We start from the raw sequence: 18,093 nt of genomic DNA on the forward strand, positions 1-18,093 counted from the left end.
AATTTGCAATTTGCACTGTGCACTAATTTTACAATATCTTGAGTTATAATTGTTGGATTTAAGTTTAGTAATCGTTTTTCTTCGTTTTTTATTAACGAACAAATTTTATTTGAAACATTATGTTTTATCGCTTTTAGTTTATGATCCGGAGCCTTATAAACAATTTATAAACAATTAAACTGTTTTAACAATTTTTTGACCACTCGGATCAAAATCCACCCTCGAAATTCGTAATCAGCAGCCAAAAATCCATAAGAAACCGTTGAGTTTGTCCATCAGAATTGAAAAGGACACGGTGACCCTTCTGGCGCCTAGACTAGTAATATTATTGTTAATAAAATAGATTCCTTAAATATGGTACGCATTTAATATAAATAGATATTGAAGAATTTTAGTGAGTAACGATCTTTTAACATAGCTCTGATTAATCGAGTTTCTAACTAAGGTTGGATCGGTACTTTTAATCTTGTTATCGAAAGTTAACATCCGTTATTATACCACATAAAATATTAAATGTTTTATTTGTTTTAGATATTGGGTAGGTTCTACCTATAAAAACCAACCCGATCTATTGTTATCAATTCTTAGTTGTAATAGATCATCAGGTGAAGTGCTGTTATTTAAATTTAGTTTAACAAATATGGGTTCGGCAACAATTGGAGTTTCTGTTTTAATACTGTGCGTATTTGAATTTGGTAAGTTTTGTAGACAAAAAACTATAGCCTCAATCTTAGTTTTCTGATCTTTAGGTTACCGTGAATTTTAATAAACGATTACAAACTTGCTACTCCTAATAGCGATATTTTCCAATAATGACTGTTCTCTAGTGTTTTAAACTGACCTATTTGCCTCTTTATTATATTTCTTCGACGAGGTTATCCTTTTTCTTTAGAAAAAACTGGAAACTATAAAATAAACTCTGTATACCACTTTTGCGCTCAATCTTACATCTAAATAGTCTCTACAGGGTCCCAAAAAATAGTCCCAAAAAGATTGGTCATAAATAATACCGCAAATTCTGGGGTTAAAAATGGGTTGATTGAACCTAACTTACCTTAGTACAAATGTACACATAAAAAAATTACAGCCCTTTGAAGTTACAAAATGAAAATTAATTTTTTCCAACATATCGAAAACTATTAGAGATTTTTTAGTGAAAATGGACATGTGGCATTCTTATGACAGGAACATCTTAAAAAAAATTATAGTGAAATTTGTGCATCCCACAAAAATTTTATGGGGGTCTTTTTCCCTCCAAATTATATCCTACTACATGGATTTTATTGAAATTTTGGGAATAGTCTCTACGTGTCTCCTAATTCAAAGTCTACCCTATATACACCCCTTCTCGGGGGTGGGAAATTTTTTAGTTAAAATATCCACGGAAGTAGCTAGAGAAACTAATTCTAAGCAAAAACTGTTCTATATATATTTTTGAAAAGTCAATACTTTTTGAGTTATTCGTGGTTAAAAATGGGCCATTTTCATTGAAACGTAACATCTTTTCTAAGGTTTTTTGCGAATACCTCAAAAACTATGCATCTGACTAAAAACTATAAAAAACATTTTTGTAGCTTAGAAAAAAACAAAGAGAAAACCTTCTAGTTATAATACAAAAAGAGATATAGTAGCTGAAAAAGTTTGTTTTTTGGTACATGCTCAAATCGATGTATTTATTTAACATGAAATAACAGAGAAACGGTCATTTTAGGTGTATAATGCTACCAATACCTTTTGTAGTGCTTGAAAAGTACTTTATAATTAGCAATATTAAATGTCGATTTCGTTAAAACTAAGTTAGATATGCTGCAAAAATTATTGACGACTATTGTATTTTAAGAAAAAGTGAGAAGTAGGTATATTTAATATTTAACCCCTCATCCACTAGAATTTAAATGCATTGTTTTTCTTCTACAATAGCTTTTATGATAGTGTCATTTCTATGTTCAAAAATTTGAATGGATTAAATGAATGGTTTTGAAAAAAATTAAATTAAATTATGGACCGCTTTTTTAATTTTCTTAAAAATCTTTCTTTTCCTCCATGTAACTCGAAAATGATACCAAATTTTCGCATCTCGAAAATTTTTCGAAAAAAGATACCATACAAATGTAGGGTTTTTAGATAAACATTTTCTTTTTGTTTTTTATTACTGTATCTCTTAACATTTTCGAGTTACATGGAGAAAAAGGAGGATTTTTAAGAAAATTTAAAAATGCTCTCTAAAATTTGATCTTATATTTTTTTTTCAAAAAACATTCATTTTAAACACGTCCAACTTTTTGAACATAGAAGTGATACTATAAGGTATTGTAGAAGGAAAACGATGCATGTAAATTCTGGTGGATGAGTGGTTATAGTTATTTTCCTAACAAGTGCAGAAAGTCATACTTTTCCGCACGCGATTGCAGTTTGCCGAACGAAGCGCAGCGGAGTTCGGCAAGCAGTCGAGTGCGGAAAAGAGACTTTCTGCAAGAGTTAGGAACAATATTTTTTCTACGAGCATTTAAAAATGACCAAATCTTAATCAATTAATTGAATTAATATAAAAATACATACACAAATTAAATCTTTGACAAGGTTGTCAAAACCAAACTTTCTATTTAATTGGTTAGCATGACGACGATCTAATAACACCGAATTAAATTCAATGCGGTGCCTAAATACCTGTTATGTACAGGTTTTAATATTTTAAAGGCATAGCAACGATGTCAAACAAAGCAATTATTGTCAAGAAGCACGTCACACACTTTAAAATTTATCTTTACTTACGAATTAAAAAATAATTCAGTGATTTAGATGGCATCAAGTGACGAAGAACTACCTCCATCTATCCTCGACGTTGTCAATTATCTTAATTTGTTACCGGAAAAATCAGCAAACAGGTACAAGAAAGAATACAATATTTTTATGAGTTGGTGTAAATAAAAAAGTGTAAATAGCTTGAAAGAAGAAGTGTTTTTGGCTTATTTTATTAGTCTATCCAAAATCTGCAAACCAAACACTTTGTGGTCCCGCTATTCCATGCTCAAGTCAGTATTAAAAATTGAAAAAATGTCAATATAGGCGATTATTTTAAGTTAACAGCATATTTGAAGAAAAAAGCGTAGGATTCAGTTGTACGTTCAATATAAACATTGTAAATAATAAATAAATATAATTAAAATTACATATTTTGTATTTGATAATAATAAAATTGTTAAAAAGTTGACTTAATTCTTTGACAATGTTGTCAAAACCAAACTTTCAATATAATTAGTTAGCATGACGACGATCTTGGTTTCCATGACGGTGGATACGCGTGCGGAAAAGTAAAAACCGCGTGCGGAAAAGTAAACCGCGTGCGGAAAAGTAACACGCGTGCGGAAAAGTAAAACTTTCTAAACTAAAATGCGTGCGCGAAAGTAGACATTTTTGCACGCTCGTAGAAAAAATATATTTCTCATTTTCTCTTAAAAAACATTATAAATCAATTTTGTTGCAACATATCTCGCTTAGTTTGAACGTAATCGACATTTAATATTGCTCATTTTAAAGGTCTTTTCAAGCACTATAAAAGGTATTGGTTGCATTATACACCTAAAATTTACCGTTTCTTTATTATTTCAAGTTGAACACAGATACACCAATTTAAGCAAGCACCAAAAAGGACAAACTCTTTTCATCTAGGTACCACATCTCGTTTTGTATTACAACTACAAGATTTATGAAGGAACGAATCTCTTTGTTTTTTATGAGCTACAGAAATGTTTCATACAGTTTTTTAGTTCGATGCATATTTTTTAAGGTATTCTCAAAAAACCGTCCGAAACGGTGTCATTTTTCAGTGAAAATGGACAATTTTCAAGCACGAATAACGAATTCAACACGAAATAAACGAATAACGAAAAAAAGGTATTGAGTTTTCAAAAATAAAATTATAGAACAGTTTTTGCTTAGAATTAGGTACTCTAGCCACTTTTTTGACCACCGTGATTTTGATCAAAAAATTTTCCACCCCCTCGAAGGGGTGGTAACCACCCCCAAGATAAAATCGCCATAGTATATAGGGTAGACTTTGAATTAGGAGATAAGGGGAGGCTATTTCCAAAATTTCATTAAAATTGTATACTACATTTAGCAATGTAATTGGCCTATAATTCTGGCATTTTTTCTAATCTCTTTCTTATACAGGGTGTCCAGAAATTCTACCGACAAACGAAGACAGGAGATTCCTCAGATAAATTTAAGATGTTTTAACCCAATTCACCTAGTCCGAAAATGCTTCCTAATGGAGCTAGAGGCTCTTGGTTTTTCTTAAATAACTCCAGAACGGTTCTATTGAAAAAAACGAAAATTGGTACACCTATTTATCTTCCAGGGGTAAATCGATTCCATGCATTGCGAATATTTCTAATACCGGTCATAGGCGTACGTTTTGGGTAGAGCAACAGTCATTTTATCGCATAAATTTGTTATCTTTAATTTTTAAGCATTTTTGACTCTTTATTATTACTAAATTGTGAGGTATTCTACAACTAAAAGGTACTCTTGCTTTAAGTCGATAGGATACACCGTTTTCTAGAAAAATCGATTTGAAAATTTTTCTTTTTTTGAATTTCCAAAAAAAATTAAAAAAAAACTATTTAGAAATCCGAAAACTGGTACGTTGATTTATATTTCAGAGATGAATCGATTTCATTAATTGCGAATTTCTAGTACGGCTCATATGCATCCGTTTTTGGGTAGGTCAACGGTTATTTTATCGCATAACATTTTTGTCTTTAATTCTTAAGCATTTTTGACTATAGATTATTAAGTTATAAGGTATTTTAGTACTAAAAGTTTATCTTGATTTAAGTTGGTAATATACACAGATTTTTTTTAAAATGTTTTTCAATTTTTTTTCAGATTCAAAAAACGAAAAATTTTCAAATCGATTTTTCTAGAAAACCGTATGTCCTACCGACTTAAAGCAAGAGTACCTTTTAATACTAGAACACCTCACAATTTAATAATCCAGTATCAAAAATGCCTAAAACTTAAAGTCAAAAAAGTTATGTGATAAAATAACCCTTGCCCTACCCAAAACAGACTATGATCCTATGATCGGTACTAGAAAGTCGTAATGAATGGAATCGATTTATCCCTGGAAGATAAATATACCTACCGATTTTCTTTTATCTAAATTAAAGCGTTCTGGAGGTACTTAAGAAAAACTAATTACAAGACGCCATTTTCAAAGAGCTCTAGCTCCTTTAGGACGCACTTCCGTACTGGGTGAATTGATCTAAATTGTCTTAAAATTATCTGAATAATCTCCTGTCTTCGTTTGTCGGTAGAGTTTCTGGACACAAGAGATTTATAGCTGGAACTAAGAGTAAAGTGGGCTAAGTGCTACGTTTTCTCTACATCGTTTTATGGAATGCAAGCTTGGACCTAAAATGCGGCATCAACGAAAAAACTGAAATCCCTCGAGTTGTGGGTGTATCGGTGTATAGAAGAATTCTAAAAATATCATGGACAGAACACGTCACAAACAAAGAGGTTCTGAGAAAGATGAATAAAGAAATGGAAGTCATAAATACAATCAAGACCAGAAAATTGGAATATGTCGGACATATATTAGAAGTAGAGAGAGATACAAATTGCTCCAACTCGTTATGCAGGGAAAGGTCCAAGGAAAAAGAAGTATAGGAGAGCGTAGAATATCATGGCTACGCAACCTGAGATAATGGTACGGATGTACATCAAATATACTTTTCAGAGTGTATTATTCAGTGGCGGAGATGGCACTTGAAGCAGAAGATGTTTTAATAATTCTGTCAAAATTTCATGTGACCCTGGCACTTAATTGTTTTATAGTTTTACAGTTTATTTATTATCTTAACCACTTCTTCATAAATCAGATTTTCAAGGTACTGTTCCGTCGTATATTATATTCCTATTGTTAATTTTTTTTGTGTGCGTTAAGGTTTTTGTCAAAGTATCCTTGCCATCTTCTTATAATGTTTTGTTTCTCTTTTAGTAGTTTTTCGTCAGTGTCTTTGCATATCGTTAATTTTAGTGTAAGCGACTATGTGCTTTATTTTATTCTTTTATAGAATTTTCTTCTTTCGTGTCTATTGTTATGCTCTAGGATTTCTTGTACTTGCTTTTTCGAAAAATCTCTTTTCTTTCTTCTGCATATTCCAGTAGACTGTATTCTCTTTCGTTACAAATTTTCCTGCTATTTGTTGTGTTTCTTTGAAGTTGGTTAAGTTTAGCTTGCCTTTTTTGCTCTCCTAGAGGTCTGCATTTATCATCATACCATTCCGCATGTCGTTGCCTTTTAACATTTCTGATAATTTTCTCTGAATATTCAATTACAGTAAAACCTCCGTTAACCAAAATAACTGGGAGGGGAGGCCGTTTCGGATAACAAGATTTTCGGTTAAAAGTAACACTGTTTTTTGTATTCTTCTTGTATCAAATTAGGCACATAGTATTCTTGGTCAAACTTAGTTTTAAAAAATTCTATGAGGTGATTTCGCAATGTTTTCTTTAATATGTAAGTAAATACAGAACCAAGCAATAAAATTAAGGAAAATGAATATGGTTTTAAAATGTTTCTTTTAATCTTGTATTTTCTTTTGTGTTTTCCTTTGACAACGATGTTTTGTAGCTATATATAGCCATTTCGGTTAAACGATGTTTCGGTTAAATAGGTTTCGGTTAACGGAGGTTTTACTGTATTATTGTTTTTAATTGTCTTCAGTCCTCCCCTGTAGGATCTTTCTTTCTGTTAAGTTGAGTTCTATATGGAGAACATTTTAATATTCTTGTCTGTTTGTTGGGTTTTTGAATCCTTCAACATTCCTTTTTTAATTCGACTATTGATCCTTTTTGCGACTGTCGCGAAGTAAAAAAGAAGAGGAGAATATTAGTAATTACATTTTATAATTTTATATATATTCCTAATTAGTTGTAGTTTTTGACTGTAGTATTCTACTCCAACTATCTGCAATATTCTATAAGTACTAATAATTCACCTGAATAGTTCATTTTAAAAATCCACGAGGAAAATAAAATTCCTGTAGCTGGCTGTATACCATAAATCACAAAAAATACAAGATCCTTTGTAAAAGGTATATTTAAAAATCCACAAGGAAAAAATTTTCCTGTAGTTGGCTGTATACCATGTGATACAAAAACAATAAATGCTGTATAAAAGGTATATTTAAAAAAACCCTCAAAAGGGCCACATCAATTCACATAACTAGTTTTCGACTGGTTTACCAGTCATCATCAGTGCTTACGTGCAATGTACATGTTAGCCACCAAAATGCTATTTTACAAAAATATGTGGGTCAAAGCCCATTTCAAGTAGTCCGTTAAGGAAACATAAGTATTAAAAGCTACCTTAAGCCTTGATGTTTAAAATATAATTTAATTTGCCCTAGGTAACATCTGAAATTTGGGTGTGACTTGTTCACATGTTGGAAGTTTGACGGCAAGTGGATGATGACTGGTAAACCAGTCGAAAACTAGTTATGTGAATTGATGTGGCCCTTTTGAGGGTTTTTTTAAATATACCTTTTATACAGCATTTATTGTTTTTGTATATTTAAAAGACCCCAATAAGGGTGACATCACAAAACAAAACGTTGCAAGATGTTGCAAACATTCCTGGATATAACCCAGAGCAACACAGGACTCTAACCCACGTGGATGTGATATGCAAGGAATGAACCTCACATATTGAAAATTGAGTGTCAACTGTTGACACTAACCCACGTGGATGTGATATGCAAGGAATGAACCTCACATATTGAAAATTGAGTGTCAAAGTTGACACTCAATTTTCAATATGTGAGGTTCATTCCTTGTATATCACATCCACGTGGGTTAGAGTCCTGTGTTGCCCTGGGTTATATCCAGTAATATTTGCAACAACCTTCTGTTTTATTAAAAATATGTAGTATCATTTAAGATCTTGAAACTTTTAAAGGGTTCTTACACATAACTTTTGGTGGCTCACGCATGCATGCTATTGGCTTAACACTGATGATGGATTACTTTTTAATCCGAAAACGTTTTGTTTTGTGATGTAACCCTTATTGGGTTCTTTTAAATATACCTTTTACAAAGGATCTTGTATTTTTTGTAATTCATTCTAATTATTAAAATTCTTTGTTTTATAGCTACAGTTTTCGCTGTATCGAAATGCTGGGCATGCAAGGATCAAAGTTGTAATGATCCTTTCAATTCCAAAAACGCTCTGATCCAAAACTGCACCAATTTTAACAGCTATAGATCAACAGACGTTGAAGGAATTAATGGTGGTGGTGATAGTCTATTCAATAAATATAGTACTCTGTATAGTTCGGACACCGACTTTGTTTGCACCAAATATGTAGTGGATAGTAAGTACCCTTAGATACCTCTTAGGGCCGGTTTCACCAACAACAAATAAATCAATGAATAATTTGTCGAATAAAAATTTTTTTTTGTGTTTTGGTAAAATTTTGATAATTTAAAACTAATTTAAGAAATGTTCTTTGTTATAGACTATAACTTGGGCTTACCACCAAAAGGCACTAAGTAAAAATTTTAAATCTTGAGATAAATGGATTTAAAACTTTGAACACTAATGATAATTCATTACAGACATAATAAGCTATTTGATATACTCTTAAAATAATATTTAAATATTTAATATCTCAAATAGCTTATTAAGTCTGTATGAATTATCATCAGTGTTCAAACTTTCAAATCTATTTACCTCAAAACTTAAAATTTTTGACTTAGTGCCTTTTTTTTGTAAGCACACGATAATATTTAAAGCGAAATTATCTTGTCAATTTATTCGAAGAGTAAATACTTATTTTAAAATAGAATATTATTTGACGTTAGTGAAACGTAGAAGTAGTGTCAGTTTATTGGTCAAATAACTTTATTCATCGAATAAACTACTATTTGTCGTTGGTGAAACCGGCCATTAGATATATATTATATTTTATGGATCGATATTTGAATTAACAATAACAATATGAAACTGATTTTCATCCTATTATTTACTTCAATCACAAGAGCAAAAAATAAGTCAAAAATGAATAACCATTTTCAAAACTTAGTTTTTTCTTAGTTTTTTCAATAAAGTCTTGATAATTACATTGGTAATAATAAAATAATGACAGTTAGTTTTGCCTGGTTTGAAAGTCAAAACAACATAAATCTAAATAATTAATCGACCATCGACAAAAAGTACAAACCCAGGGTTTGTATTAAAAAAAAATGAAAGGACTCCAGGAGATGACAGAATAGTTATAGAGACCATAGAAATTGGGGGAACTTCTCTTCTAAATAAAATCCCAGACCTCTTCAATATCTGCTTATATAGTCAAAAATACCTTTTAAATTACCAATTCTTCTGCATAAAGAGGGTGACCATGAACGTGGCCATGAATTGTAGGCCAATTAAAAACAAAATTTGAACTGTATCAGCCAAGAGAAAAGGCTGGTTTTCGCTCCAACAACGACGGTTCAAGTGACCACTTATAGTCCATAAATGTTTGATTAAAATATCTATGGACTAAATAATACCCCTATTTATAACGTTTTTATACTTCCATAAAGTTTTTGGTACAGTTTGTCTAACCAAGGAACAAGTTTGAAAACCCTACAATCGCCACAATGCCATAATATGGCGATTGCAAGATTTTCAAACTTATTTCTAGATTTAACAAACTGTACCATTGAATTACCCGCACTTCTAAAAAGCACTGCAATAGTATTGAATCAATTATAGGTATAATGTCACCAAAGTTGTTTATCGCCGTACTTGAACATGCTTTAATGTCTGTGGATGGAAAAATAGAGGAATCATAGAAGAATAAAAATATCGATGGCGAGATGCTTCGTCACCTACGAGAATCGTCTGGCGAGGTACGCAGATTATATTGTCCTTATTTCAGATGACCAGAAAATTGCTAGTGATATGTTAAATGAACTCAACGACGCAGCATGTAAGGTTGGTCAGAATATTAATTACCAAAAAAGACAAAAATTATAATGAGTTTGGTTCCGAGCCACCATTTAAAGGCAGAAGATGTCTAAATTGAAGTTTTTGGCAGCTAAATATACCTCGGTCATATAATAAAAGTAAGCAGAGATAATCAAGCTGCCGATCTGATAAGGAGAATAACTCCTGGGACGGGCAGCATATGAAGGACTGGGTGCTTTTTTTAAAAGTGATGTATCTATTAGCTTAAACAGAAGTCAGTGGCTCCTGCCTGTTCCTACATATGGCGCAGATTTACTTACTCTCACAAAGACATCTGCAGGTAAATTACAAGTTATGCAACGTAAAAAGGAATGGTCATTGTTGGCCATAAGCCGGAGAGATAGGGTAAGCAACGAACAGATGCGTAGAAAAGGTAATGTAGAAGACATTGTAACACATCTAGCTACAACTAAATGAAAGTGAGCGGGATACTTCGCTAGAGCAGATAGGCGAACGACAACGACGTAAAGAGGATATTGCAAGAGTACAAGTGTCAGTCCTATCAAACCATTATCAGTGAGTCTAGTATATTAGATTAGTTTTTTTGTTGACTAGTGTAATTATTGACGGTGGCGGCAATAGCTCAGGTCTCAGGAATCAATATGATATTTCTCCCAATTTCTTGAGGAATATTTAAATTGTGAGCAATTTTGTGTCCAGAAATTCCTTTGTGGTGAGCCGCAATAATGAAATTTCGTAAATGGTTAGATAGAAATTTCCCTGGAAACGTTTTAACTAGCAAGTAAATTAAATCACTCGGCTAATTTCATAATATGCAAATTAATTGGACCACACTCTTAAAGAGACCCATAAAATCTCTTGTATAATCTGTCCTGGAAATTATATTTTCAAGTTTGTGTTGAAAAAATAATATATTATATTATTTTTTGTGTTGAAAAAATAATATAATGTATGTATTATATTATTTTTTCAACACAAACTTGAAAATAAAATTTCCAGGACAGATTATAGAAGAGATTTTATGGGTCTCTTTAAGACTGTGGTCCAATTAATTTGCACCAGACATTACTTTTCCTTTTTGTTTATTTTATAACTATTGTAGTTAATAAAATATAATAGATGTTGATTAATTGGAAAACTACATAGTATCAAATAAACTTAATCGTAAAATATTGTTCGTCCGCTATAACTTATTCCATGCGTCACGATTAATTTTCAAACAAATTAAGGGGATGGGTACGTAGATTCTGCTCCAATGCTATTCAAATGGGATTCATTTTTTTTTAATCCTGAGAAAACTGATAAGTACTTTTGAAAAATTTAAACGCAGAATGAAAGATTACGTTATTAGCGAGGGCCGAAAGTCCCTGAGAACTTCTATAGGTAATTTTTATTTTAATAAGTTGCAGGGGTGAAAAACTAAGAGAAAATTTAATGTGATTTTTAATTTCAAATATCTCATTCAAAATAAACTCTTTATTTATTCTAAGGGACTTTCGGCCCTCGGTAATAATTTAGTCTTTCATTCTGCGTTTAAATTTTTCAAAAATATTTATTGGTTTTTTCAGGATTCGAAAAAAATTAACACAAAGTGGGTGATAATATTTTCCAAATCTATCTTTGTCATACAACGCACTCAGTCGAATAAAAAATTGTCAGCATATTGTCAGTCAGACAGTGACAATTTTAAATAGGTATTTGACATGACATCGGGAATATTTTGAGATGTTGATTAAATAATATTGATAGTGTATTTGATAAATAACTGATTTAAGATGTGAACTTAATAAAAAGTTATTTATTGTTTATTATTTATGGAAGATTCAAGCAGAGAATACACCAGGATATATTCAGTGATCTAAGTATTTTGTTGTTAAAGATGTTCAAAATTGTAAGCGTTTTATAGTAACAATATATTATTAAAAAATCACTTTATCCACTTTTTCTCTCTTTTTTCGATTAATTATTAGTTTTTGTTGTACATTAGATACATTATTACAATCACTGAATACATAGTTAGTGAATAGATTATCATATTAATTAACTGAATTAATAATTAAGGCAATTAATTATACAAGTAACAGTTATCCAAGAACATTCAAAAGCCATATTTAAAGTTACTGATGACATTGTCAAGTAAAGTTTACATATCCATACCAGTGAGAATTTTACTACACGTAATTTACCGTGTAATGACATAAAAAGTAGGGAGAGCCGTAAAATATTTGCGAATTATGTACCGATGGCCTTAAGTCAAAACATAAAATGAAACGTACGTCGATGTATGTAGTATAGTATACAGTATACCAAATGTATATACACATCGACGATCGTTTCACTTTACGTTTCGACTTAATTTGTTTGACGCAGGGGAAAAGTTACAGCGGACGAACAATATCAGTAGTTACGTAATTTTTTAATTCCTTTTAGGCAAACTTGCTTCGAACTACACATTTACAGTAAGGACTTGTTCACCAAGGACCATCAATGGCCAAAACACCTGTGAAGCTGTACGACAGAGTATCGGAGCGCTTGTTGGAACAGTGTTATCGTGTCAAACCTGTGACGGCGATTTATGCAATTCTGCACCCAGGTGGAGCTTTTCAGCTTTTCTTGTGACGGTTTTTTATTTGTTTGGATCATTGCTGCGTTAGAATATTTTTATATTATATACATTCTTATACATAAAATCAACTCGGGGTACAAATAAATTAGATCAAAACTTGTAAAATATAGTATTTTATATATTAGTTTGTATATTAAGTTATTTTTTAAATAAACTTTAATAGTTTTTTGTAATGTTTAATAAATTTATATACTGGTTTATTTATCAAATGTAAGTCAAACCTAAGGATGATTTCTGGTTGTTAAAATAATTAAAACATAACTTTTTAAACATATTTTTAATTTCATACAACTACTACTCTAAGAGAAACGAAACAAAGAACTAAACCAATATACATAGGATATAGGAAATTAGAACCAATAGAGATGACAGAATGTGCATTTGCGGATGATGTGGTTATTACAGCAGGAAACGAGAAAGACCTAAGAGAAAGCTTGATAATATGGAATGAGGTATTAACAAAATACGGTATGAAATTAAATAAGAGTAAGACAAAGACAATGGTAATAGATAGAAATAGGAAAAGGATAAACATGCAAATAGATGGAGTAGAAATAGAGCAAGTCAGTAAATATCAATACCTAGGTGTAATAATTGAAGAAACCGGAAAACAAGAAATAGATATAAATTATAGGATACAAAAAACAAATAGGCTATAATATGCAATAAACAGTAAATTTGCAAATAGACGAGAAATATCAAGAAAAACGAAAATGAGTCTATACAAAACTGTGTATAGACCTGTACTCTGTACTCACATACGGATGTGAATCATGGATATTGTCAAAAAGGGATAAAAGTAAACTGCAGGCAATAGAAATGAAATATCTAAGAGGAGTAATGGGAGTGACAAGAAGAGATAGAGTTAAGAATATAAAAATAAGAGAACAATTAGAAATAGAACCATTAGAAACTTATACTTATAGAAGAAAGACAGCTGGGTTGGTGAGGACACCTTCAAAGAATGAGTGATAATATGCCTGTCAAAAGAATCTGGGAAATAGAAATATAGAAAGGAAAAAACGTGGTAGACCAAGGAAATAGTGGAATGCAGTAATAACAGATATTTTGGAAAAGAGGGGAACAACAATATTTGTTATTGTTTTTATTTATGATTCTTGTAAGCTTTGTCTATAAAATTGTTAAATTTTTCATGACAATAAAGCATATTTCTAATTCTAATTAAAACATGGAACGATGCCAAAAAACTAACAGAGAACAGAAAGATATGGAAGAAATTTGCGAAAAACAAAAGAGAATGAAAGAATCAGAAACAGATTCCTACACCTCAGAGTAGAAGGGATAAAGATTATATATACAGGGTGTTTCATTGGTAAAGTAACATACGTTAACTGTAGAAAGAGGACACTTAGGCGATCTCAAAAATACCATACTTAATGGGCCTTACTCCATTAATAACAAAGATACTGGGTGTTTTATCTATTTTGCCATTTTCTTAATTGGTTCATAACTTTTTGAACACACTGTATATTTATTTTATATTTGGCAAGCAAATATCATTTAAGGTGTACAATAAATTAATTTATTTACAATTGTAAAAAATCCAGGTCCGGCTTAAAAAATATTGGAAAAATATTCCAACCCCAAAACAACTCCCTGTACATTAAATTTTTTTAAAATGGATTTTTCAGTTGAAAAGAAGATAAAAAACTAAAAAACTAAATTCAGTGGTATACTTTGAATTTTCGGCAAAATGATTTTTCTGGTGAAATTTGGAATTTGAATTCTGAAATTAAGTGAATTGCGAGAGCTCTAAGTAGAAAAAAATTGAAATACTGCTTACAACTTGTCAACCACACTGTATATTGATTTTATATTTAACACGCGAATATTCTTTTAGGTGCCCAGTCAATTAATTTAATCACAATTATAAAAAATCCAGGTCCGGACTAAAAAATATTGTATAAAAGTTACAACCCAAAAAATCACCTTATATATTAAATTTTTTAAAATGGATTTTGCATTTGAAAAAGGATGAAAAACAAAATTAGTGGTATGCTTTGAATTTTCGGCAAAATGATTTTTCTGGTAAAAATTTTAATTTGAATTCTGAAATTATGTGAATTGCGAAGCTCAAAGTAAAATAAATTAAAATATGACTTAATTTTAATTAATACCATTATTTAATGTAAATTGGTAAAATACTAACATTTGCACACATAACAATAATTTTTGATGACCCCTCTGTGGCTCAGTGGTAAGAGCGCCTACGTTTGGATCGAAAGGTCCGAATGTTGGTGAGTTCGAATCTCACCAGGGTCAGAAATTTTTCGTTTATTATAAATTAATAAATGAAAATAGTTTCTGTCCTTGTGGGATCGATACTCACCGGAGGGACCGCAGACGTTCGGATACAATTAGCGTCTCTTTGCAAAGACAATGACGTCGACTTTGCAATGTAACAAGACACTTACTCAACACACACAGTACACAGTACACATGACGCTAGGTATCTAACTACAAAAATTTACCGTACCTACGTATAAAAAAATCATTTTTGATGGTGGTAATTTTGAATAAGTACTTTAGTTTTGAATAGTGATTATGCTGCAAATTTTCGCTGTTTTGTTATAATTTTTAGCTATTTTGTTGATTAAAATGTTCTATTCCTTATTGACCCTTTATTATTTATTCATTATTTAAAGATGAATATTCGCCAAAAACTGTTTTTCACACATAATAAAAAACACTAAAATATTCATATTTTACCAATTTAGATTAAATAATGGTATTACTTAAAATTAAGTCGCATTATAATTTTTTCTACAAGAGCTCTCGCAATTGACATAATTTCAGAATTCAAATTCAAAATTTTACCCGAAAAATCATTTTGTTGAAAATTCAAAGTATACCACTAATTTTGTTTTTCATCCTCTTTTCAAATGCGAAATTCATTTTAAAGAAAATTAATATACAAGGTGATTTTTGGGTCGGAATATTTACACAATATTTTTTAAACCGGACCTGGATTTTTTATAATTGTAAATAAATTATTGATTGGACACCTAAAATAATATTCGCGTGTTAAAATAAAATCAATATACAGTGAGGTTGACAAGTTGTAAACTGTATTCAATTTTTTTCTACTTAGAGCTCTCGCAATTCACTTAATTTCCGAATTCAAATTCAAAATTTCACCAGAAAAATTATTTTGCCGAAAATTAAAATTATACCACTGAATTTAGTTTTTCATCCTCTTTTTAACTGGAAAATCCATTTTAAAAAAATTTAATGTACAGGGTGTTGTTTTGGGGTCGGAATATTTTTCCAATATTTTTAAATCCGGATCTGGATTTTTTACAATTGTAAATAAATTAATTTATTGTACACTTTAAATGATATTTGCGTGACAAATATATAATAAATATACAGTGAGGTTAAAAAGTTATGAACCAATTAAGAAAATGGCAAAATATATAAAACACCAAGTATCTTTGTTATTAATGGAGTAAGATCCATTAAGTAGGGTATTTTTGAGATCGCCTAAGTGTCCTCTTTCTACAGTTAACGTATCTTACTTTCCCAATGAATCACCCTGTATAACTACTACTCTAATACAATATAAAAGTTGTGGATTAAAATCTATAGAAAATTCATTAATGTTCGACTGGTATTTTATTTGATAAATAATGACATGATTTCGACGTCAATTAAGTATGATATAATGCCCTAGGGCATTAAATTCAAATAACTAGTTAAATATTTTCAAGTTCACAAATAGCAACCTAAGTAAAACTATGTTTACCACAATTACGTTACGACTATTGCTGGTGAATGTACTTATTTGAAAACTAATTCTTTCAAAATTCATTTAAATTATTTGCACATAAAGAATAATTTAGTCGGATATTAAACGTTGAAGGCACCACGGGTATTATAAACTGGCACTGGGAGTGTCCAATAGCACAATCAGAGACCGATTAAGAGGCTGGATACGAAGACAGCACAAAGAATACTGGGAAGAAATTCCCACGCAAAAGCATGCTAAGAGATTTATACCTCAGACATGCGCAAAAAGAGCTGAAGAACTATTCAAAATGAACAGGAAGCAGCTCAAAATCACTACAGGTTTCTTAACTGGACACTTTCCAGTAAAAGGACACCTACACACGATAGGACTATATAACTGAGATGTCAGCTGCAGACTATGCATTAGAGAGACCGAGACAGTCGGACATTTATTGTGCGATTACGATTTATTTAAGCAATATATGGAGACTGCAAACCAAGTCCGACAGTGTATGGCACTAACCCAATGGACCTTCACAAGCTAGTGAACGGCACTGCTATATTGGATTGGGTGTCATTAGAACAAATGGAAGAAAGCACAATAAGCTGAAAAGCTGCAGTGCCACCGGAGTTCATGCACGGACGGCTTCCAGGAAAAAAAACGGGTATTATAGATAATAACGCTTTCGGTCAACGTACATATATCCCTCGGGCCAAAGGCCCTTGGTATATACACCATTGACCTCAAGCGTTATTATCCTCATAATACCCTTGGTACCTTAATAACTATTACACATCTTATGGGCATTAGGAGAGGAAATATACATTAAAATTGTCAAAAGTTACAAATTAAATGCTTTTTATTACATTTATCAGCTAAATGCGAGGTGTCTCCGCATCTATAACAAGCCCTATTTCGGTTATTTGACATTGTAGAAGTATTATTAGGAGAGCTACTATGATCTGTTATTTACTGTATTATTATCATTAAATTTACTAGTGTTTGTATTTTTATGAGAACTTTTTGCTTTCACATTTAAAATATTTATACTAGCCTGATTGTAATTATTGTTGTGAGAAAATTGATTACTATCCTTTTCTGAAGTTTCCATGCTTGCTGCAATTTCTACGGCTCGGTCCAAGTCCAATCTGTTTCTAATACACTTTCTAATATACTCATAGAAAATACACTTTCTTCAAATAAACTTTTTTATCCGATGCCTAGATTTTGTGTCATTTTGGAACTACTAAAATTTTTTATTTCATTAGTAGTTCCAAAATGACACAAAATCTAGGCATCGGATAAAAAAGTTTATTTGAAGAAAGTGTATTGTTTTGTTCTTCTTAATGGCGGTACAGGCTCGTTTTTTAATATTGTATTTAATTACAGAGTAATTTCCACATATTAATATATTTTTCAAATTGGTCTCTGTACCGCCATTCTTTATTATATTACGAATACGTGTGCCAAATATCTCGAAAAAATATTCAAAATTACAGCCGCAATCTTGGAACGCGTTTTCGCTACCTGTTGATCGCTACTGTTTCCTCTTAAGGCTCAGTTACACAACGCTAGTAACTCGTATGAGTTACTGGGACGGGTACTGGGGGGCAAGTGTTTCACAGGGATAGAGATTTTTCAATGTGTAGACGTGCCTTAGAATTGTACGTGGGCAAAGTATTGTTGGGGGAACCTACTCGTTCCAGTAAATAGGACTCGACTGGAACGACC

General features: G+C 31.3%; 1 protein-coding gene across 1 annotated transcript; it reads left to right on the forward strand.

Moving 5' to 3' along the window:
* The first annotated feature begins 446 nt into the window (after nucleotides 1-446).
* Nucleotides 447-12,881, forward strand: LOC114329687 (uncharacterized). The gene is made up of 3 exons (XM_028278873.2): nucleotides 447-695; nucleotides 8,163-8,384; nucleotides 12,416-12,881. The coding sequence occupies exons 1-3, from the start codon at nucleotides 641-643 to the stop codon at nucleotides 12,637-12,639; spliced, it is 501 nt and encodes a 166-aa protein (XP_028134674.1). The 5' UTR covers nucleotides 447-640; the 3' UTR covers nucleotides 12,640-12,881.
* Nucleotides 12,882-18,093: the final 5,212 nt, after the last annotated feature.

Source organism: Diabrotica virgifera, chromosome 2 (genome assembly GCF_917563875.1).
Source record: "Diabrotica virgifera virgifera chromosome 2, PGI_DIABVI_V3a".
In the NCBI taxonomy this organism is placed as follows: Eukaryota; Metazoa; Arthropoda; class Insecta; order Coleoptera; family Chrysomelidae; genus Diabrotica; species Diabrotica virgifera.